General features: G+C 37.6%; 2 protein-coding genes across 5 annotated transcripts; both read left to right on the forward strand.

The window, feature by feature from the left end:
- The first annotated feature begins 939 nt into the window (after positions 1-939).
- On the forward strand, positions 940-8,509 carry LOC144552222 (protein MEI2-like 4). Of its 2 annotated transcripts, XM_078300370.1 has the most exons (15): positions 940-1,463; positions 1,725-1,880; positions 2,357-2,402; positions 2,711-3,046; positions 3,603-4,054; positions 4,239-4,397; positions 4,515-4,631; positions 4,723-4,871; positions 5,175-5,266; positions 5,359-5,826; positions 6,154-6,832; positions 6,930-7,014; positions 7,128-7,196; positions 7,290-7,469; positions 7,723-8,509. In XM_078300370.1, exons 2-15 carry the CDS (start codon positions 1,806-1,808, stop codon positions 7,885-7,887), a joined length of 3,072 nt encoding a protein of 1,023 aa, XP_078156496.1. In that variant the 5' UTR covers positions 940-1,463; positions 1,725-1,805; the 3' UTR covers positions 7,888-8,509. The 2 variants fall into 2 exon arrangements, with proteins under 2 accessions (XP_078156496.1, XP_078156497.1); XM_078300371.1 differs by lacking the exon at positions 1,725-1,880 and having other exon boundaries at positions 952-1,463.
- Positions 8,510-12,494: 3,985 nt separating this feature from the next.
- LOC144552223 (protein BONZAI 1-like) lies at positions 12,495-19,705 on the forward strand. Of its 3 annotated transcripts, none has more exons than XM_078300372.1 (16): positions 12,495-12,822; positions 13,206-13,253; positions 14,562-14,710; positions 14,830-14,878; positions 15,424-15,480; positions 15,855-15,998; positions 16,599-16,733; positions 16,909-16,970; positions 17,071-17,173; positions 17,624-17,738; positions 18,015-18,091; positions 18,176-18,313; positions 18,434-18,601; positions 18,689-18,802; positions 19,130-19,226; positions 19,428-19,705. In XM_078300372.1, exons 1-16 carry the CDS (start codon positions 12,682-12,684, stop codon positions 19,508-19,510), a joined length of 1,680 nt encoding a protein of 559 aa, XP_078156498.1. In that variant the 5' UTR covers positions 12,495-12,681; the 3' UTR covers positions 19,511-19,705. The 3 variants fall into 3 exon arrangements, with proteins under 3 accessions (XP_078156498.1, XP_078156499.1, XP_078156500.1); XM_078300373.1 differs by having other exon boundaries at positions 19,389-19,600; XM_078300374.1 differs by having other exon boundaries at positions 12,515-12,822; positions 15,432-15,480.
- Positions 19,706-22,945: the final 3,240 nt, after the last annotated feature.

Consider the following 22,945-nt stretch of genomic DNA (forward strand, 5'->3'; position numbering starts at 1 on the left):
GGACAGACGCACAATTTACTGAATTGTTAGATGGATATCTTTCCACTGGAATCCAACATCCCAACTAAAGACCGGAGCAAACCTGAATTTTAACGCGCGCAAAACGAAACCGAACCGACTTGGCATTGGCCGGTCCGGTCCGGTCGGACTCCGGTCCTTTGCCCGAGATAACGCCTTTGTCTTATCCATTTCTCCTTGTGTCCGTAGACCTCACAATTTACAGCATTTCCACTATAGTTTTTTGATATTCAAACTAAACCGTTGAAAATTGGCGGTTAGAGATACATAAATTCTTCCTCTTTTAGGTGCTAAAATTTCAAAATAGTATATCAACCAATATTTAGTTATGAAATTTAAGGAGTTGTTTGATAACATATCTTAATCCGCATTAAGATTAAGTCTTAAAAAAACTTATGGAACCGATATTCGATTGTGTTAAGCTTTTGTATGCTTTGATCGTGTAACTTCATAATAATTCTGTAAAGCTGATTCGGACTTGTCTTTCACTCTAAGATGTTACTTTTAATTCGTGAATAATAGTTAAGAAAACTAAAGAAAAAAAATAAAAGTTTCTTAAGATCCGAACAAAAAGAGATTAAAGAAAGTGATTTTAATCCATACTAAAAATACCGATATTTAACCGAATTAAACTGCTAAAGAAGTTAAAAAAAAAAGCTTGCCAAACGACACTTAATATTAGTTTTATTGCCTTGTGAAGCTAACAACGTGGAAATTGATTTAGGCAAACAAGTGTTAGGTTTTGGTTGACACGTGGCAAAGGAGGGGTCGAAACGAAAATATCTGGGGCATTCTACAGTTTGTAAGTTATAGGAGGGGAAAATAGCAAAAGGGGTGAATTGGCCAGGTGGATGGAATGCTCCGCTCACCGGATCACCGCTAGGACTTTAACATAAATTTCCAAATATAAACGCAAACCAGAGCTAACCCACACCTCTCTTTCTATTATTCCTCTTTGATTCCAGTTTTCCCGTTTCTGTTTTCAGTTTTTCCGGTTTCGTTTTCTACTTTTCTCTGGTTTTGCCCTCGCCGGAGAAGAGAGACCTCCATTTATTCCGGCTAGAGGGAATAAATTTTAATTTAATCAATAAAATGGGGGCCTTTTGAGGTGGTTGCGTGCACTGGAGGGCAGTCGGACTGGAGAGGACCGTGCGGTTGGACACTAGCGCACGGCACGGATTTTAAAGCTTGCTTCGATCCCTTTTTCCTCCTCTCTCTCTCTCTCTCTCTTTCTCTCTTTCTCTCTCCGTTGGTGTCTATTCTCTCCTGAACTCGTGGGATTTCGTATGGGCTAATACATCCCAACTCGTGGTTTGTCTTCCTTCGAAGAAATTCTTTGTGTGTGTTCGTATGCGTGTTGTGTTTGTTAAATTTCTAATCTTGGGTCCAGAAGGTATAAGAGGAAGTGCGATCTCTTGGGCGAAACAAGATAAACGCTCGATCTGGTAAGAGCTTCTCTATTTTTGGTCGAGTTTTGGTAGAATTTTGGTTTGATTTTCAAATGTTTGATTTTTCTTGTTTATGATCACACGCTCTTTGTGCTTCGAAAGCAAAACTGCCCTATTTACTTCCGACATCGTGTTTCCACACATTTGAAGTTGGTTCTTTGTGTTTGGGTTCACAAAATTTTTAAATTTGTTCCCGATCAAGTGAAATTTCTCCAATTTAATTGAACTTTAACGAAGTTCAATTTTTCTTTGCCACAGAAAGGGACAAATTTGATCTGATCAGATCGAATTTTGGGTAATTTGGAACTTGACTAGCGTCTATGCTGAGGACAATTGAGGATGCCATCTAAAATCATGGATCAAAGGCATATTTCTCCTTCTTTCTTCACTGAGGAGATGCGGTTCCCTGTTGAGGTAGCTTTTCTGCGATTAGTCATATGGAACTATTTTGAAGTAGAAATCGGAATGAATTTTGTGTTACCCTTACGTCTTCAGATTCTGAAACCATACATTTTTTATTGGAAGATCAACAAAGGAAATTTCAACTAAATATTACTTTTTTTGTTTCCTAATGTTGCAAGAATTATGGTTCCCAGTTTAAAGTTTTCTCTTTTATCAAATGTGTTCTCTCCCTCCCATCTCTCTTCCTCTTGAACCTTGCATGTAGGTGCATTTTATTTTTTCTTTAGTGGGCTGCTTTTGATATTATTACCCGTTTTGATGATGAACAGTTCTTACTTCAACCGTAGCTATGGCTATTGGGTTTATATTTTTACCCTGGGACCTGCCATGGTTTATTCAAACTAAAGTTCTTTGGGCGGTTATTGGGTTTCCTCTAACAGTAAACGGTGCCTTTTATAGTTTTTAGTTAATTGTTCTCTTCTTTTCAGAGACAAGTTGGATTCTGGAAGCCTGAATCTCTGCCGGATCAAAGGGGTAGGGCCTTTTCTTTTATTTAACCTTTAAATTAAGTATTTCTTCTGCCCTACTAATATTTACAAAGGTAGCTTCATCTTAGTTTCTAAGTTGTCCTCAACTTATTTTACAATTCTCTTGCCAGAAATGTGATGTCGATACAGCACATTGAAATTCACCGGATTATAACAGGGTTTTATCTTCTTAATTTTGGAAGCCGAAAATTTAGTTAATATTGTTTTATCTAACAATGTTATAATGGAAATAAATCTCATGATTCATTCCCAGTGTGAGCTTACCACAATTTATGTGCAACTTAAACAATGCAGGAGCCGATGGATTTGCTTATCTCCTTGGTGGCAAGCCGGTTTCGTCATCTCCCCTTGACAAACTCCAACATATTGGTGTAAATGGTGCAAATATGAGGGACCAACAAACAAAGTTTTCGTATGAAGAGAGCTTCATGTCCCGTGAAAGAGCAGCTGCAAGCTTGTCGTCTGCGTCCTCATGGAGGGCTGCTGATATGGACTCTGGACACCACTCAAAGCTGTCAGCTTCTACTGTTTCTCTTTTTGCCTCAGATGTGGGCCGACCCAATATCAGTGGGAACCGTTATGAGAACGGGTTGTTTTCTAGCTCCTTTTCTGACATCCTGGATAAGAAAAGTGAGCTCCTTTATTTTTCTGATGTTTTTAAGCATTTATGATAATTTATCTAGTTTTTCTTAGGAATTCTTTTGGCTTGCCTTGCCTTAATAAGATTTAGGATGTACCATGTATTCCTTGCACTTGCTAATTTTCTTATGAAAATGCTTATGTTGTCTCCAGCAATTTAATGTGAGGTTGGCGATAATTTGTGTTTTTGTTGATATCCGTCTAGCCAGAATAGGTTTAGAGGTGTATCTATTAGGTTTGTCTGCCTTAAAAGTTTCCCCTTTTGAATGTGGGCAGATATGAAATTCTGAGCTATTTTGTAGGATAGAGATGATACTTTCCTGTTTGGGACATGGTTAGGCTGAATTCATTTATTTATGAATCTAAACAAAACAAGAAGTGCTGTACTATTTATTAATTTTGAAAAAGACCTTGCAGTGTGCTTATGTAACAATAAATGGGGTCTCTTAGGTGGTGGTATATTTTGACACCTATTCCATGTTTGGAATTTTTAGTTTCGAAATTTTTTATTTCGAGACTAAGAGAAAGAAAACTCTTATGGATGCAGTGAGAATGGGATCACGTAGCATGCTCCTTGGTGGGCCCATGGTTAACCTGGCAAACCGTGGTACTGACCACCATACACAGGGTCACACAGAAGAAGAGCCATTTGAGCTGACAGATGAGATTGAGGCACAGACAATCGGCAACCTCTTACCCGACGACGAGGACTTGTTATCTGGTGTTATAGATGAGATTGCATGCATGAACCTTTCCAATGGCAACACTAATGGAGATGACATTGATGATGATATCTTCTTCACCGGAGGTGGAATGGAGCTTGAGGGGGACGAGCTGGAGCTCGCTAATGGCAACAAGGCCGCTTTGGGGGGCTCACTGCTTAATGGGGCAGGTCCCTTTGTCGGGGAGCACCCGTTTGGGGAACACCCTTCCAGAACTCTTTTTGTCAGAAACATTAATAGTAATGTTGAGGATTCCGAGCTACGTCTCCTCTTTGAGGTAAATTAGTCTTAGCTTTTGTGTTGTTAAGAATAAAGGAATATTTCATGTGAATACTTTAAAGGAGATTGCTCTCATCTCCTAACATGGTCTAGTTTAACAAAATAATGATTTATAAACTGGAACAAAATTGCACGTGGGAATAAAAATCAGGCCTTTTTATTCATCGATTATGTTGTTTCAGCAATATGGGGATATACGTACACTATACACAGCATGCAAGCATCGTGGTTTTGTGATGATTTCATACTATGATATACGCTCTTCACGGAATGCAATGCGCTCCCTCCAGAACAAGCCTCTCAGGCGTCGCAAGCTCGATATACACTACTCTATCCCTAAGGTACTGGCCTGTATCTCCAGCATGAGAGATTTAGCTGAATTGCTCTTGCATGTACTAAATTCTTTTGTAACTCGTGATTTGCTTATTAACTAACCGTGATTAAACTGTCTCTGACAGGATAATCCTTCCGACAAGGATGTTAATCAGGGCACCCTTGTTGTTTTTAACCTTGACTCGTCTATTTCAAATGATGACCTCCATCAGATATTTGGTGTCTATGGTGAAATCAAAGAGGTAAACCTTTGAATTCTTATAGAAAGGGAAAAGTTCTTTAGTGTGTGGTTTTGGCCTAATATTTTTTTGCATTTATCTTTGGTTATAATAGATAAGGGAGACACCACACAAGTGTAACCACAAATTCATAGAATACTATGATATCAGAGCAGCAGAGGCCGCACTACGTGCATTAAATAGGAGTGACATTGCGGGGAAAAAGATTAAACTCGAACCCAGTCGTCCTGGTGGTACTAGAAGGTATCTTATATTTTTTACCTTTGTTTTAGCAGTTCATCTGTGTGAATTAGCTAAATGCATTGATTGCTTTTCTTTTTTCTTTATTTTGGCTTGTTGCTGTTTTGTTGAGGCTTTTTGAATGAAAGAAGGCTAAAAATGAGTATTGGCTCCATAGCAGTTTGGTATCAGAATAGTGGTATCTAATCTTGATGTTTCCATTAACAACTGTAGAAAGTGAACCAATAGGATATTTGTCATCTTCAAGTCATGAATGTAGTATTTGGTTGACTATTTCATAAAATGCCTAATATTGTACTTGTGCAGATTGTTGCCCCAGCTGGGCTCAGATATTGACCAGGAAGAGATGACCGCGTGCAAGCATGGTAGTCCTGGCAATTCCCCCTCTACTGTATTTGGTATGATGATTTGCATTGTACCCCTACACCAACTCAATGTAGCTCACATTAATCGAATTCTCCTAAATTCTCTGTTATTTTCTTTTTATCAGGATCAATCTCTATGGAAAATGGTGGGTCTATTCAAGGCCTACCCTCTTCAGTGCGAGTCCAACCCGTGAACCCCTTCGTGGATTCCCAGTTCCCAAGCCTATCTTCGAGCCTATCTCAGACGCTATCTTCTCCCATTGGGATTTCATCTGTGGGCCTGCACAGTGTTGCTACAAGTGCCTCTAATGGCACAGGCAACCAATCAGAGATAAGCCAATCATTAGGCCAAATGAATTTTGGATTCCAACAAGGCACTGTACCTGTACCGTCTGGTTTCCACCCACACTCTTTGCCTGAGCATCCCCCCAACAATGGAATGGCTGCTAATGGATTGCCATATAACATCAACTCTATGTCGGCCATGGGCATTAACATAAATACGCGAACAGGGGAGGGGATAGATGGGAGGCACCTCCAGAAGGTGGGCTCCACTGCCATCAATGGACATTCCTTTGACCGCAACGAAAATGGTGGGTGCAATACTTAAGCTTAGCTACAATTATTTGTATAATGACTATGTTGCCTTTTACCTCCCATCTGGTGTCTCTCTCTCTATTTTTTATGATGAGCTGTCTATCATCAGAGCTAGTTATCAAATGTGAAGTATAGGATTATATATAAGAAATTTCTTAAAGGCTGCAGGTTTGGAAATTATGTTACGCACTGGAATCTAATGAATGGATTTTCCCAGTAGGTTATACAGGACTTGTTGTTAATGTGGCCACTGTAATCATACAACCGGCAAGACTATACTTCACTCTATTTACTCATCTCTCATTTTTGTTTTTGAGTTGCAGGATTTGGGTTTTCAGGAAGTGGGAGTTGCCCGCTGCATGGGAACCAACAACTGGTTTGGAACAACTCCCCAGGCTCTTTTGGGCATCCACATCCGCACCACCAACCATCAGGCCCTGCACCTAATGTTCTCTGGTCAAACTCAGCCACGTCTTTGCTATCTAATTTGCCTCCAGCTCACCACCATCACCCGATCCCCCGGGGTCCCTCCCACCTCCTTGATTCCCTCCCTCTTCCCCACCACCACCATGTGGGCTCTGCACCCTCCATCTGGGACCGCCGTCACCACTTTGTGGGCTCCACGCCTGACCTCTCTGATTCTGTGTCTGCGGCCCAATCCTTCCATCCAGGCTCTCTTGGTAGCTCCCAGCTGCATGCATTCGAGCTTGCTGGGGCCCATGGCATGGGCTTCTCTGCTGTGGACCCTTCACTGCAGGTTGGGATGCCGTCGCCTCAGCAGAGGGGGGCCCACATGTTTCATGCCGGGAGGAATCCGCCTATGGTGCCAGTTGGGTCTGGTTCTTTCGATGGGACTGCCAATGAGCGTGGAATGAGGGCCCGACGGAGTGACTCCAGTGCTGGCCAGGGTGATAATAGGAAGCAGTATGAGCTTGATGTTGACAAGATTATGCGTGGCGATGATTCTCGTACCACCTTAATGATAAAAAATATCCCCAATAAGTATGTTGGCTATATCCGAGTAATGACATTACAGTTGTTGTCTATTTGTAATGTTTGTGATGCTTATATTTCTTTTTCACTGTGCTTGGCTTTACAGGTATACATCGAAGATGCTCTTGGCTGCGATTGATGAGAGTCATCGGGGGACTTATGATTTTATTTATCTGCCGATTGATTTTAAGGCAAGTGTGAATATTAATTAATTTTCTACAATTATTTCTCTTTTCATCATCTAAGTGTGAACATGAAGGATATTTTTCACTGTTGTCCTTTGTTTTATTTTTTTTCTTTTCAGAATAAATGCAATGTTGGCTACGCTTTCATCAACATGATAAATCCCCAGCACATCATTCCATTCTATCAGGTACATTATCTTTGTACATTCACTAGATCTAATGATTTTATATTACATGTTCTATGATTGATGGTAACATGGGGTGGTTGTGCCGTGGTGCAGACATTTAATGGGAAGAAGTGGGAGAAGTTCAATAGCGAGAAGGTTGCATCACTTGCATATGCTCGTATACAGGGTAAGTCAGCACTGATAGCACACTTCCAAAACTCGAGCCTCATGAATGAGGATAAGCGCTGTCGCCCCATCCTCTTCCATTCTGAGGGCCCCAATGCCGGTGATCAGGTCCTTCCCTTAAGCTATTACTCTCTTGTATATACATCCAATTTTTTTTTGCATACTGTAACATATATGATTTAGGGTGCTTGTATAAACAAAGAAAAAAATAAATAAGAAGATACGATGAGTTAGTAATTTTTTTCATTTTATTGCTATAGGCTTTAAAATTTTTTTTTTTTAACCTACAAATATACAATTTAATACAAGCATGTGGTAACTTGATAGCTTTTGTTCTTTTGTATTTGTTTTTATAATACAGGAGCCTTTTCCAATGGGAAGCAACATCCGGTCAAGATCAGGCAGAAACAGATCCTCTATGAGCGAAGAAAACTCACTGGAAGCTACACCCATTATTCCCATTAATACCCCTGAGGCCTCTTTCACCGAACCCATGTCCAGTCCTGCCAAGGACTCCTCTGAGTGACCCCTTTGTGTTATGAGAAAAATGGGGAGGGGAGGGGGAGGGGGGGATTGCTAACCATAAAAGAGTGACCACCAAATCGTTCTGTAAACATAAGATGCTATCGGACCATCTCATTTTCCCTAAGTTTTTGTTCCATTCCTTTTTCTTACCTAAGTTAGTGAGGTGCACAAGAAAAAAGAAATTTTAACATGGAGGCAAAGAATAGGGCCGGAAGACGTGAGGGGAGCCATCCAGAGAAATTTTGGACTGTTTGTTAAGAGTAATATATGTGTCTGTACAGGAGCTCCGAAGAGCAAGAGGAAAGGCAATGGAGAGAGGAATAGTGAGTGTTTTCTCTCAATGTAGTAGTTGTTTTGTTTCTTTGATATGGCATGTATGAGAGCAAGGAAGGGCTCCCCTTGCATTTTTCTTTCTGACCTTTGATTTTGTCTCCACCTGCCGACTGTTTTGGTTAATTTGAGTTTGAACCCCACCACTTTGTGTTGGAGGGGTTCGATTTTGGTTTGTCTGGACAGGTGTTGCTGTGTTATTGGTCACTGTCCGGCTGTGTTATGTTAGTCCTTGTGTCTTGCTTGACTGTATGTACTCTATGCCATCTATATATATCCGTATGAATTTTGTGTTGTTGGGGATTGCTATACTTTTCAACTTCTTCATGCTTATGCAGATGGTTTTACCATTATCATCTTCATAATTAAATTCAATAAAATGCAATAGCCTGTCAGAAAGTACATCACTGAAGAAAACTGAGTGTTCTTATTTTATTTAGCTGTGATGGTCTCTGTCAGCAAAAGGCTCACCTTAATTGCTAAGCATGTTTTTCATTGTTCCGTAAAATAAGCTTAGCACGTCCAAAGAGAAATAAATGTTCTCACCTAACTACACACAAATGGCTGAGATTTCGTTCTAATTTCAGTATTTGAGGCGCTCTTTACTAAGATGATAATTAGCAGGGGACAATTCTTGTCACCACTGCCATGCATGTCATGCCTACAGGGACAGGGTAATGAAACCTGGTCACTGCAAGACTGAAGTTTTGTCCTGGTTTGCCTTGTGACCATCTCATTCGAATCTCATATATATATATATAAAACACTTAAAAGGCCACATCAAATCATGCACACGTAGGTATCAAAACCTCCCCACTTTTGATAAAAAAAAAAAGGAACAAGGGTCAAGCCCTTATCTATATATTTATTAAAAATGGGTACAATTAGGTTTTGAGCTAAAAAAAAAAAAAGAAGACTCAAAATAATTGAGCCTTTATAAGGAAAACTGAAAAAACTGAGAAGACAGAAGAAAAAAAAAAAACAGAAAACAAAAGCAAAACTGGAACAATCAAATAAAACCCAGAAAAAATAATTCAGCATCCCCCAATGCTCATGCACCTCCTCCAGCATATATAACGATTTGCAGCTTTTCTTGGAAGTGCTGACGCATCTCTCCCTCCAAAAAATGATTTGTTCAATCAGAATTACTTCTCTTGTATTTTTTTTTATCAATTACTTTGTTGTGCACCAATCATATATAATCACATTCATGATACATATCAACTAATCAATTGAGTATCATTGCTGAATTCACATTGGTTAAAAAATGCCAAACTGATTCGCATTCTTTCCGATACATGTAAGACATTCACCAGACACCATCCTCTCTTTATGAGACTGTCTACTGTTAGAATCTTATTCAAGACAAATAGTCAAGCAAACACCTTCATTCTGTGAGGATTGAGGAACATTAAGCTTCCATTTTTAGGTAAATTGAATTATGCGAATTTGACAGTAAATATCCCTGCCGATGCTGATGCACAGCTCCAAATTGCACCATATCATGTGCTTGGTACTGTTGCAAGTCCCCTTTTAGAAGTAACAGCTCATGATAAGCTCTAGTGGAAAGACTTGATGAGAGTAGATGAATAGATCATCAATTAATGCTTAAAGACTTATATACCTCATCCACTTATTAATGTTGAATAGTCTTCCTGAAGTGTCCATATCAACATGGTTGAGAGGAAAAGTGTGTGGCCCATTTGTCTATTGTCTACAGGTTATCTTATCAGCACCCATTTCTACGTGTGGGAACTGGATCACCTGCCCCTAATGACACTGATACGTGGGTCCGAGGTGAATTTTGACATTTAAATAGTGGATATAGTTTTGTCTCAAAACTCACTCTGAACCCACATGTCAGTGGCTTTAGGGGCATGAATTTCCTACCCACAGGGGGTAGGAGATTCGGTTCCCTATGTATATGTATTTTGATTAAAGACACTAGTTCATTATGACATTTTTGAAAATTGAACCTGCATGCGTCTCTTAAAGGGAACCGAATCCTCTGCCCCCCTGGGGGCAGGAATTTCCTGCCCCTAGAGTCACTGCGTGTGGGTCCGAGGTGGGCCCCCAGTTCAAAAATGAAAAGTGATCGGCTGCCTTTAACAGTGATTGGTCCCACGCGCAGTGACTGAGGAGGCAGGAAATTCCTGCATCGAGGGGAGAGAGGATTTGATTTCCTCTTAAAGATAGAAGAAACTCGCGCCACTGTGCTAAACCTGCTTCTCTTCTAGCTACATGTATATGATAAATAGAATAATTTATTAGCTTTCCTAAAATGGTTTACCATGGTTTGCATCTTCTTATTAATTTAGTAAATTGCCGAATATCTATATTTATTCCTATTTTCTCTCTAATCATTTGTTCAAAACGGTCGGACCCATAATCATATGATTCACCTTTTTTAGCTTCCTCTATCAGTATGAGGTTATGCTTGGTAAAGTGCTCATCTACAGAGTGCCGCATGCTAAAAGTATCTACAGCCATCGATTTTTACAGGGCCCATTATTGATGGAGGGAATCGGGAGCAGTTCGACGGGTATTAGACCAACGGTTTCATGGATACAACAAGAATGATACACTTTTTGCGAGGATAAAAAAATGATTTTTCGCAACGGAGTACTGTTATTGTTCAGCTTTTTTCTTTTTCGCGACGGTACTTTTCGCGAGGGAGTACTGCCATAAATGCATTTTTTTCCCTCGCAAAAAGTGTCTACTCTGTTGTTGTCGATGTTTGGTCGGAGCCATTTAATCCACGTAAATATTCCTACGCCATTGATCCACACAAATTTGAAATTGTCTGTGTAAATCTTAATGCGAATCAACCAAACATTGGACCAAATTTGTTCTGGATTGCCTCCGATTCCTCGATGGAGATGTGATAAAAAAAATCCCAAGAAATCTCAACCGTCTAATATGCACTTCAACTTTGTATTTGATTTTTTTTACTTATATTTGATAGTAATGAAGTGTGTGTTTGAAATATTCTACAAGCAAATAATTTGAGCGAAAATAAATAGTTAATTTTCTGAAATTAACAATGAATTAAATTATACTGGGTTGCATAAAATATGGGCCGCACTTTCTCTAAAAAACATTGACCAATTGAGGCTAACAAACTGATGTGACTGAATAAATGCATTCGGTTATATATAAGCATCAATTTGGAATTTTATTGACATGAAATTGGAATTTACATTCCACAAACAAAGAGAGGGAAGGGTTGTTACGTTAACACCCCAACTCACATTTGTTTTTCGAATATTTTTGTGTAGATACTGATAATTACATGGCTACTATTGCTATGTACGTCCGACATGCAAGAGAAAAGAAATAAAGCTACTACTAGTGCTTAAAGTCTCCGTTGCAAAAGCACACTTCTCTCAGTCAACAATGATATCAGAGATGAATTGGATAAATCCAAAAATAACAAGATGTATAAATCCAAGGCGCTCGATTTTGATCACACCGTTGTTATTTGCATAGCAGGGTTTGGGCGTCCTGCTGATATCTCAGAGGATACGCACTCCTTGACTGGGCCTGGACAACGGGTCAACGACCCGCTGATTTAGCAGAAAAACCGGGTCGTAACGGTTAGTCGTTGCATTGTCCCGTCGACCTGGCCTGACATCAATTCAAGTCTTTGACCGTACGCACCCACTATGGAAGAGTAGAGCATGGACCGCTGCTCTGGTTTTCCATTTCTGCCCTCCACTGTGGACCTATTACATAATGATTCTAGCATGCGGTGCGGGTTCAACAAAGGCGAGCTAAAATAAATGACATTTTATGAATTATTATTATTTGACTTTTAATATTTGTGACAAAGCACATCGTGCGATCTAAATAACATCTGATATGAATTCATCATATCAGACCTTATCATTGTGGCTTTGCCAACCCATACTGATGTCAGACGGGGGTAAAATCGTCAATTCAAGCGAGTAGAACATTGGTTTAAATCCGTCTCCAGTTTTTCAAACCGGAAATATCACATGCATCGATCTACAGCGATTATAGGAACTAGCAGGAGCCTGTCCCCCCAGGTACCTGACGTACAATTTAAAAAATTGGACGGGCCAGATTAATTCCAGTTGGGCCAAACTCAATCCGGAGCCAGTTGGGAGTTGGGACTATAAGGGGATATGCTTTGAGATTCGTGCCAGATGAAAATAACGGTCCAGATGTATGAGTTGCACTTCAGGTACCTGGGGTGATACGGATTCAACTAGCAGCGGATCCCGCATTTTTATCTCACTGGAGAATTGATTTCTTCTCCAATTTGCTCACCCCGTGGGACCGATACGCGCTTTCACTGTCTCCTCTTCTTTCTTTTGTCCGTGCTCATGTGCAGCAGTACCAAGCAGGAACTACAGAGCTCACTTCACAAATCGCGTTTCTTTCTTCTACTTTGTTGGTTTGACGATTGAACGTTAATATCGTGAGATCAGCTTATCAGGGGATGGGAAACTGTTTCTCGGAGGAGTCTCCTGGTGGGGCGCAGGCGGTGGGGTCTGGTGGAATCACCGGTGAAGGTGGTGGCGTCTCCGATGCTGTCAACCTCTTTCTCAAGTCTCGAGGCGCGCCTTTTTCTCAGATCGAGGTTTGATTTCGTCTTTCTTTGTTCAAGGTCAATGAAATTCAAGTTTTACCGTTTCTAGGTTGAATGGAGTTAGTCCAGAGTGTAGTAAGCGGAGGAGTTGCTTGGATAGTACTATAATAGTTAACAAATTTGACATCAGAGGACCTCAATTTTGAAAAATTGAACATGGACCCTTAAGCATATCTCTATATATGTCACATATCTCTGCACACGGCCATGATTTGTAGAATGCTGAAGCTACAGGTCTTTTTTTTACTCATTAACTGGGAAACAAAGCCTGTGGAAGAAGATAGGTCATTGTATAGCTTAATGTAACTATGTATATATAAATGCAACCATGTAAAATGCACTGATGTTTGCTTTAACTAACACAAATGAGACAGTTGTCGCTTTCGGCTTCAAAGTTGCGAGATCGCGACATGCTTTCAAAGGTAAATTATCTTTTCCTGTTATAGATTTCATATTTGCCATATTTACAGTACTTTCTTTTTATTGATACGAGTTTAGTTACAATAGGAATAGAGACAGCGTTTAAAAAATTAGGCAACAGTTTGCACACCAAAGCGTAATGTCTCTTTTCTTCTACCCTATTAGCTTATCAAACAACATTGAACAGTTCACACACCAAAGCGAACGTCTCTTTTCGTCTACCCTATTAGCTTATCAAACAACATCAAGAGAGCAAAATGAGATTAGTTTGGAAAGGGAGTGGGAAGTGTATGGGAGGCACTGTCTTATCAATTGGGCAACCGTTTGTGGCCCCCCCCCTCCCCGCCCCCCGCCCCCCGCCCCCCGCCCCCCGCCCAGACGAACAATGGCGGGACAGTAATCTTAAACTTGCAATTGCAAAACAAAGCATTGCCGACAGAATTGCTTTGGGTGCTATATTGTAAACTAGAATAAATCCTACTTTCCTTCATTCCTCCCAATTTCTGCCTGCCAATTTGCTTCATCCCAATTTCTTCTCTCTTTCACAATCCTTTAGGGTCTCCACCTCACAACCCCAAGAGGGGTTGATAATGTGGCACCGCAAAACCAATAGCGTGTTCTTAACAGTGACCACATACTGAATACTTGCTGATCAATTCACTGCTATCCTCCATCCTATGGAAAGCCAAAGTCTTACGCAAAGTAAAAAATCTTCTTCTGGATCTTACTATGCGACAGGCTACTGACTGGTGACAAGCACAAGCGATGGAAGCGTCACATGGCCTCATGATGGAAGCGGCACCCTTTGTGGAAATTCAGTGAATCACATGTTCTTAACCCGCCCTTTTATTCTATCCATCTGGAAAGCCGCATCAAACCACACAAAGACACATGTATTCCAGTCTTGGCCTAGCTAATGGGATGCCAACAATTCTAGACCCACACCCGCTTCAAACTCCACCCTTTGAATTTGGGCTCTCAGGACACAGCTTGCATGCTATGAAAGGAGAGAAACAGGCGAATATTCTAAGGGGAGAGGAGGAAACTGGATACCAGTCTGGGGGCAATTTGGATTAAGGTGTGACCCTGGGTTAGCTTATGTTGATTTCTTGAGGAGGAAACTGGGTACCAGTCTTTTCTTTCTTTTTTTTTTTTTTTTGGTGGGGGGAGGTTCAGCCTCTGGTCTTTCTGTTTACCTACTTTGGCAATAGTATTAGTAAATGTGTTAGCAAATATTTGTTCAGAGTAACCCAATGGCAGCCATCAACCTGAAGAAGTAAGATTAATGTGTTTACATTTTTTTGTTGCAGAGCGACCCAATGGCAGTTGTCTTTTTGAAGAAGCGAGATGGTACACTTGAAGAAATAGGTCGCACTGAAGTAATGTTGAATTCTCTTAGCCCGTCTTGGATTGCTAAGATTAATGTCAATTACCAGTTTGAGGTTGTTCAGCCATTGGTGTAAGCTTCATTATTAGAATTGTTTTTATTTCCTTTTAAATTCTTGTACAATTATTTTACTCATAAAATATCTCTGTGCTAACTAATCTTTGAAAATATGCTATTCTGTTTACTCACAGGTTTCAGATATATGATGTTGATTCACAATTTCATAACGTACCTGAAAAGGTAACTTCTTAATTTTTATCAATTTATTTCTGTTTCTCTAATAGACTCTCTTAATTCCAAAGGAAGAAAAAGACATGGGATTAATGTTGGCATGTAGCATTTTTTGGTGCAAATTTGTCAATTAGCAAAAGCAGGGTTTGTACTTATTAATATGATAACTTATATAATTATATTTGAAGCTCCTAATTGTTCTTAATGTTTTGACTGAGGAAGGAATAGGTATGCGTGGAATAAATAGTTAGACTAAGTTTCTCAACTGACCATATGATACCAAGCAGGGCCTCGTTGTATTTTCCATACTTATATTGCATCTGAGACCTGGTTTCAAATAGATTCTTTCCTACAATTTAAATTGGTTTACGAGATAACTATTTTCTAGTATTATCAATTAGAAGAAAATTTTCCTATTAAATGTCAACTGTTTGTTTTCATGAAATTTTCAAATTTTCATTGTCAACCTGTGCTTTTTTTACTAATCTGATAGATTGAAGTTAGCTATTAAGTCTATATAATTACAATATTTAAATAGTTTTGACCCTAATCAGATGATCAGGCTAGAAGAGCAGCAGTTTCTTGGGGAGGCTACATGTCTGCTGTCTGAGGTACAACCTTCTTTCTTTAAATTTTCTCCAGAATTAATATAAATAATGGTGGTACCACGTTGGCAATGTAAAATACTGGTAAATTCTGGCAATGATATTATTACCTGCTAGGTACCCTTTTCTTTTTTCTCTTTGTTTGGTTTACTTTGCTGATGGTAGTACTGTCGAGGTTAAATCAAGTAAAAGTTTTCCTTTGGCACCTAATAACTTTAGAAATATAGTCCTATACTATCACCCTCTCGCACAGTTATATAACAACAAAGGAGGGTTTGGGCTTATGTTGCAATTTGTCACAAACAATGCTATTAACATGCCTTAAACAGACCCAGTGATATATATTGTAATCATACTGTTTCTTTGTCTTGTGGTTCTAGGCGGTGACAAAATCCACAAAGACTTTGGCTCTAAGTGCTGGAATGTTAACTGTACATGCAGAAGAGACGTTTGGTGCAAAGATACAAACAGAGATGATATTTCGTTGTAGTGATCTTGAAAACAAGGATCTTTTCTCTAAAAGTGTAAGCCCCCCCCCCCCCCCATTACATTTACACCTATCATTTACTACATTTGCACACCTGAAATTTCTTGTCTTTGCAACGGTACATTCATTGTTGGGCTTTTGATCTTGTACAAAACTGTTTCAAAATCTGTAAATTTTATATGTGCTTGGATCACTTATGATGTAGAACAATATGAATGGTTGAAATTTGTTACCTGAGTTTTGGGTTTTGTAATATTAGTGCATATGAGTTATGGCAACTTGACCAAAAACCTGTGGGAAGAAACCCTCCCCATTTGCAAATAACTCTCAGAGATTAGTTTTTATTTAGAGTTTCAATAATACCCGTGGTGTTGTTGCAGAAACCTTTTAAATTTTGAAACTGAATAATTTCGTGTGTGGACCTAGAAAGCATGGGCATTTTGTTTTAGCTATTTGCTCTAAGGCCAATTATACTGTCTGGTACAATTCTGGGAAAGGGTCAGACACACCTATATCTAAGGTTGAAATTCTTTGCTTCTCAGAAGAAACATAATGTAAAATATTGCAGGGGTATTCTGGATATATTTCAATGATGATTGTTGCAATACTGATTACCTTTTTTCTTTTGTTGTTGAAGGACCCATTCTTGATAATATCTAGAGTGTCAGAGAGTGCCGCACCTATCCCAATTTGTAAGACCGAAGTAAGAAAAAATGACCTAAATCCTACGTGGAAGCCAGTCATATTAAATCTTCAGCAAATTGGCAGCAAAGTAAGGTCATTTCTCTGATAAAAACACTAATCAGATTTGCTGTAGAGGCATATCCAGAATTTAAAGATCTATACAAATACCAAATTGATTGAAATACTCTTCGTCGTGTTTTTTTATTTTATTTATCTTCGGTGGACTCTGGTAATTATTTCAAATTTGAATCTTTTGCTTGTAGGAGAACCCTTTAAACATTGAGTGCTTCAACTTCAATAGCAGTGGGAGGCACGATTTGATTGGGTAACTTGCATTGAACGTGCCGAAACAAAAATTAATTCATAATTTGTGATTTTCTGAGGTGCTAGACTTATGCTATCTATGTCCATTTGGTTTCCAATAGGAAGGTGGTTAAATCAATGACAGAATTGGAAAGTCTCCACCATAGGCATCAGGGCGATTATTTCTTTATTCCGACCGGGGTTGGTCACGAGCATCATAACAAGGTATCCATATCTATGATAGTAAAAAGGGATATAAAATGTCTTATCTTCATGCCAGCCCTTAACCAAATTGGTTTTGTTTGCTATAGGTTCTTTTACTTATCAGAGCCAATTTTACTCTATATTTCAACAATTCCAAATGCTTTTACTACATGAAACCTAATGTACAAAAATAATAATAATAATAAAAAATAACCCACTTCCTACATTGTTGACCTGAGACAACAGCACAATGGAGACTTCACCATATAAAAAAGTTGTGATTGTGGTTATTGCTTGTTTTCAGCCTTGTATACAAACTGTTTAATCAGATTTTACCCCAAACGATTACTGTTATTTAACCACTTTTAGTGAAGTGTTTATTACTAAGTAATATAGGTGTAGCAACTTTCAATTTTTTCCCTCTAAAAAAAAAAAATTCTATCAAGAAACTTATAATTTTTTCTTTTGTAGGTTTTAAAGAGCCAGATATTTGTAGACAAGTATTTCGAGAGCCGGCAAAAGACTTTTCTTGATTATATTTCTGGAGGATGTGAATTGAATTTCATGGTTGCTATAGATTTTACAGGTTCCTGAAAACTGCATTCACACAAAATGTTATATATAGCACTATTCACCTTTTTTTTTTCGTCAAGTTTGCTTTCTGTTGGCTCATTAGGTTTTCGACATTAGGTTGAATTAGAACTCCTTTCTTGGGTTAATTAAGGATAATGAACTTAATTACACAAGAGCATTTAACTGGGGTATAATTGTGCTCATTATAAGGAGCAGAGATGGCTTGCTAGCATCTCTTAATATTCGCATAGACTAATTTTAAACTAATATGGAGGAAATTTTGGCGCAGCTTCAAATGGAAACCCTCGCCTTCCTGATTCATTGCACTATATTGACCCCTCTGGCCGGCCAAATGCTTATCAAAGAGTAAGAACTGACTTTCTCCGTTAACTTACAATTGTTACTAAGATGTCATTAAATACTGATAATTTATTTGGGTTTCTTTGATAGGCAGTTATGGAAGTAGGAGAGGTGCTTCAGTTTTATGATGCGGATAAAAAATTCCCTGCTTGGGGCTTTGGTGCGAGGCCAATTGATGGCCCAGTCTCTCATTGCTTTAACTTGAACGGGAGTGCATACCAGCCCGAGGTGGGTGCTATTCTCATGCTGAGTTTAACATGTACACTTTGAGATATTGTTAATTTCTAGTACCATTTTATTCTAACAATTGAGCTTTTTTTTTTTACTTGGATTAATATGTTTTAATAGGTGGAGGGAATACAAGGCATCATGTCAGCGTATGTTAGTGCACTGTACAATGTTTCACTAGCAGGGCCCACTCTTTTTGGTCATGTGATTAACACTGCTGCCACAATAGCAGGCCAGCAGTCTGTTACTAGCGGTTCCCAAAAGTACTTTGTTTTGCTAATCATCACGGTAAATTAAATCCCAAATTCTATCTGTTATTGCATTTAAAATGCCTATTCTTTCATCTTTTATTTGAGAAATAAAACTTAATTACAGGATGGGGTGGTGACAGATTTGCAAGAAACAATTGAGGCTATTGTGAAGGCATCAGATTTGCCGCTGTCAATTCTAATAGTTGGAGTTGGTGGAGCTGATTTCAAGGAAATGGAGGTTCAGATTTTTGTACCTGTTATCCTTGCTTTTTTGACTTACTTTACACTGGTTTTCATGTACTTCTAGCTTGTTCTGTGCCATGCCTATTTATCATTTCTATTTTACTTTTATTAAGTCTTGATAAGGATTTTCTGCATTAATACTTGTTATATGCAGTCTTACTGGTGAGTACCCATTCAGAAAACAAATTAGTAGAAAGTAAATCTAGTGGAAAGCAAAATTCAAAATTAATGGAAAGTATGTATAACAAAGAAATAAGAAGAAAACAGAAGACAATTAAACTACTAGCTGTGTATAATTCCTTGCATCTGTTTGCTTATGCAGTTTCTTGATGCTGACAGAGGAGAGAGACTTGAAAGCCCGAATGGTCGCGTTGCCACGAGAGATATTGTTCAGTTTGTTCCTTTCAGGGATGTACAAAGTATGCCTCCCACTCTATCTCTCTCACACCACACACACACACCCACAGAAAAATAAATTTAGTTATAGTTCTACAATTTTTTAGTACTTTCCCCTAAGTTAATATTTGAACACGGAAGAATCACCAATATGTCTTAACCACATGGTTAATATAATTATTTTGTTTGAGGTAACAAAGAAGCTTTTTCATCTTGAGTTGTAGATAATGAGATATCGGTGATTCAGTCGCTTCTAGCCGAGCTACCTGGGCAGTTCTTGAGTTACATGAGGAACCGGGATTGTTAAAACCTCTTAGTTAGCCGTAAGAATTATTTTTTGAATCCTAAATTTTCTTGTGATTTTGTGGTATTCAAGGGCTGTCATGTTTTTATTCCATTATCCCTCTATTCCTGAGCACATGCTTGGCAATTCTTTCAAGTAAAATATACATGCATGCTCTACAAAACTATCATGCAATATTCCCTATAAACTTAGGGATGTTGTCCTTTAGTTACTTTCCTACTTTTCCAATGAGTACCCATATGAACACTGACAATGTTCATGCTGCTTTCCTTCTCCTTTACTTATTCTTTCCTTTCTTCAGGTACTAGTTTTATTGTCCATGATAAGTGGAGTTATACATGACTAAAAAAATTGATCTTTGTAGTTGCCTTGATTATTCGTACAGAAAGTGAAGCAAAAAGTTTGAGTGATTGAGTGTTGTCCAGTCAGTCTTTTTTTTTTTTTTTGGTTTCTCCCCATTTTGTATATAATGGAAAATGTACTCCCCATTTTGTTTAATGATCCAGACATAAGTTAATTGATTGCTCAAATTTATAAAATATTAATTGCAACTAGGAATTTGAAATGAGGAGGGTTCAAATGCCTCCGTTTTAAAAACTTTAATAACTCAAAATCAAAATTTAAAACTTAAATGTCAAAATAAAACCGTTGGATATGATCTACATCATTTTATCTATGCACATGTAAAAAAATTATGATATTTTAATTTTGTTTTAATTGTCATCTAGAGCTTGTAAAAATCATACTAATGTAGATAATTTCTAGATGATTTTTCAACTTGGTAATTCACATAAAAACAAAATTAAAATATGATAATTTTTTATGAGTACATAGAGAAAATAACATAGATCATATCCAATGGTTTATTTTAACTTTTAAGTTCTAAATTTTGAGTTATTAAAGTTTTTAAAAATAGAAGCATGGTGGAGACACAAAAAAATAAAGGCATTTGAACTCTCCTCATTATAAATATATGACAGTTAAATTTTAAAAAAAATTTAGTCATGTAGTACAATATGCGCTCACATCCATTTGATCTTATTTTTGTTATTTATTCTGATTGAACGACGTATTTATTATACTTCTTTTTTCATTTATCAAGGTTGCGTTAGAGATGTCTGAGATGTAAAGAAATTCTTAAAGTGGTGTAAGTGGGTTGTATTCATGAATTTTTAGACTATTTGTGTATTTTTCCGTTGTAAAATATTATTAGTATCTAGAATTTGCTAGGTGCAAAATCTTTTTGGAGAATTTTTCTTCGTTAATTTTATTTTTAGAATGAAGTCCGGTAAAAATCCAAGTCCATAAAAAAAGAGAAACCAACAAAAATCCTTGTATTACCATTGAATACATATGACACGGACACTGATCGGGAAATTGAAATTAGTCTCTATAATTAATAAATAAAACTAGCACTCTTTGGGATTTTTTTTTTCATGTGGCTTCTTTTATTAAAAGAAAAAATAGCGATAATATTTTTGTTTTCGAAAAATTGAGCAGACTGCTCAATTTCTGAGAGCACACGTACAATAGTTTGAATTAAACGCAATTTTTTTGTTGGTATTTTACCGAAAAAGATAGATGGAGGTGCCATAACTTCTAAGAAAAAATTATTTATCCCAGCTACACAATTAACAGTGCACTCCAAGAGATGGTACAAAACTATTAACTGCTCAACCAAATGGTATTGACTATTTGACTGTAGGTAATAATTGCAACGACTTTGGCAAGTTGGCACTTCCATGCTTCCATGTGCGGGAAGTAGTGGTTGCGTACTAGTGATTAAGTAAATTTTTTCCGTACTGTGTTATGTTTTGATTAAAATATTTAGGAGTGGTTATGGCATGTGAATAGTTACGCCACGCAAGTTACGCTGTGCTTAAACGTGTCATGATTAAATGTGACTCGCACAATCATTTAATCATAATTTAGATTAGTTTATTTAATGTTCACTATTTGATCAAGATATACGTTCCTAATTACATGTTACTCGTGTGACTACGTGCCGTGTCAAATTTTTTCAAGATGGTCACAACACGGGACATGCGAGTCACGACACGTAATCAACACACGTTTCGTGCTATAACCGTATCGTTCCGTGCTGTCTCCACTGTGCCATTTTTCCCATTCTAGCGGAAAGCTGCCCGAGGGCAACCCGCGCAGATAATTTTTATGGAAAAGAAATGATTTTTTTTTTAAATTATGGCATCTCCGTCTATTCGTTTTGGTGAAATGGTAATTAAAAAAAAATTAGGCTAAACGCATGCTTTCAGACTTGCCAAACGCACTGTTGGTTTGTGCCAACAAAATTAATTTAAAAAAATTACGCGTAGCTCATGTTAAGGAGAGGCACAAAAAAAAGATATTTATTTGATTTGATTTCAGACCAACCGAGATAGCGTTGTTTGAGACATGCCAAATTAAGTCGGTCTGTGTGTTCCATCCTTTGACCAGACAAACCCACTAAGTTCAAAATCCATCTCTAAACAGTACTAAATAAATTTGTGGTCTGCATATGAGGTTAACAACATGGTTATTGGTTACTTCCAGCTTTGCTAATTTGTTTAACAAAGGAATGAAATATGAGTACAACTAGATTGTTTCTAAGTTCATCAATTTTTTTTCTTTGAACTCAATTCTAAAATTTATCAGATTGACTTTAAATAACGAATTTGAACCGGTAAAATCCGTCTACCTTGCAAGTTATGCATCTACATGCAAAAAAATTAAAATTTAAAATTAATTTTGTATAGAGTCAAGTGGTCAAAAAATATTCAAAAAATGAATATTAAAATTAATTATAATTTTTTTTAATTTTGATCGCTTGACTTTATACTAACTTAAGTTGAAAGTTAAAATTTTTTTAATTTAGATACATCACTCGTAAAATAGACGGATTTCAATAGATTGAATTTATCATTTGAAGTTCATCCGAGAAATTTTAAAATTGAGTTCACAAAAAGAGTTGGTGAACTCAAAAACACCCAAGTTCTACTCATGAAATATCACTGAAAGAGCAATTCTTCGTTTACACCCTCTTTGGATGGAGAGTAGAGGAAGGAAAGGAGTGCATAATAGAAGGGAATGCAATGAAATAAAAAGGAAGATTAACATATTTAATTTTTTGGATGAGTCATGAGAGAAGATTGATTTTTTTTCTTAAGCATGCTACATTTTTTTAATAAAGAAATAATGAATATTTTATACAATTTAGATGAGTTTTAATAGAAAAGAAAAATAATCAATAAATTTATGAGTTTTTGAGATTTAAAAGGGTAAATATATATGATATTATGAATTTTACAAGGAAAAAGTACATAATTTCGAAGTTTTTGAAAAATATACGTGAACTTCTAAAAAAAAAAAAAATACTTGCAACAAACAAGTCACTACGTATATACACTGACGATATGTTACTCCAATATTTCATATATGATC

This window comes from Carex rostrata, chromosome 3, assembly GCF_964058835.1.
Source record: "Carex rostrata chromosome 3, lpCarRost1.2, whole genome shotgun sequence".
NCBI lineage: Eukaryota > Viridiplantae > Streptophyta > Magnoliopsida > Poales > Cyperaceae > Carex > Carex rostrata.

What these genes read in the sequence shown, in the direction of transcription:
- LOC144552222 (XM_078300370.1), top strand. Translation starts at nt 1,806, where the DNA reads ATGCCATCTAAAATCATGGATCAAAGGCATATTTCTCCTTCTTTCTTC. An exon ending in ATCTGCCGATTGATTTTAAG is followed by an intron (nt 7,015 to 7,127) that starts GCAAGTGTGAAT and finishes TTTTCTTTTCAG; the next exon opens with AATAAATGCAATGTTGGCTA. An exon ending in GCCCCAATGCCGGTGATCAG is followed by an intron (nt 7,470 to 7,722) that starts GTCCTTCCCTTA and finishes TTTATAATACAG; the next exon opens with GAGCCTTTTCCAATGGGAAG.
- LOC144552223 (XM_078300372.1), top strand. Translation starts at nt 12,682, where the DNA reads ATGGGAAACTGTTTCTCGGAGGAGTCTCCTGGTGGGGCGCAGGCGGTG. An exon ending in ATCGCGACATGCTTTCAAAG is followed by an intron (nt 13,254 to 14,561) that starts GTAAATTATCTT and finishes TTTTTGTTGCAG; the next exon opens with AGCGACCCAATGGCAGTTGT. An exon ending in GGCCAAATGCTTATCAAAGA is followed by an intron (nt 18,092 to 18,175) that starts GTAAGAACTGAC and finishes TTTCTTTGATAG; the next exon opens with GCAGTTATGGAAGTAGGAGA.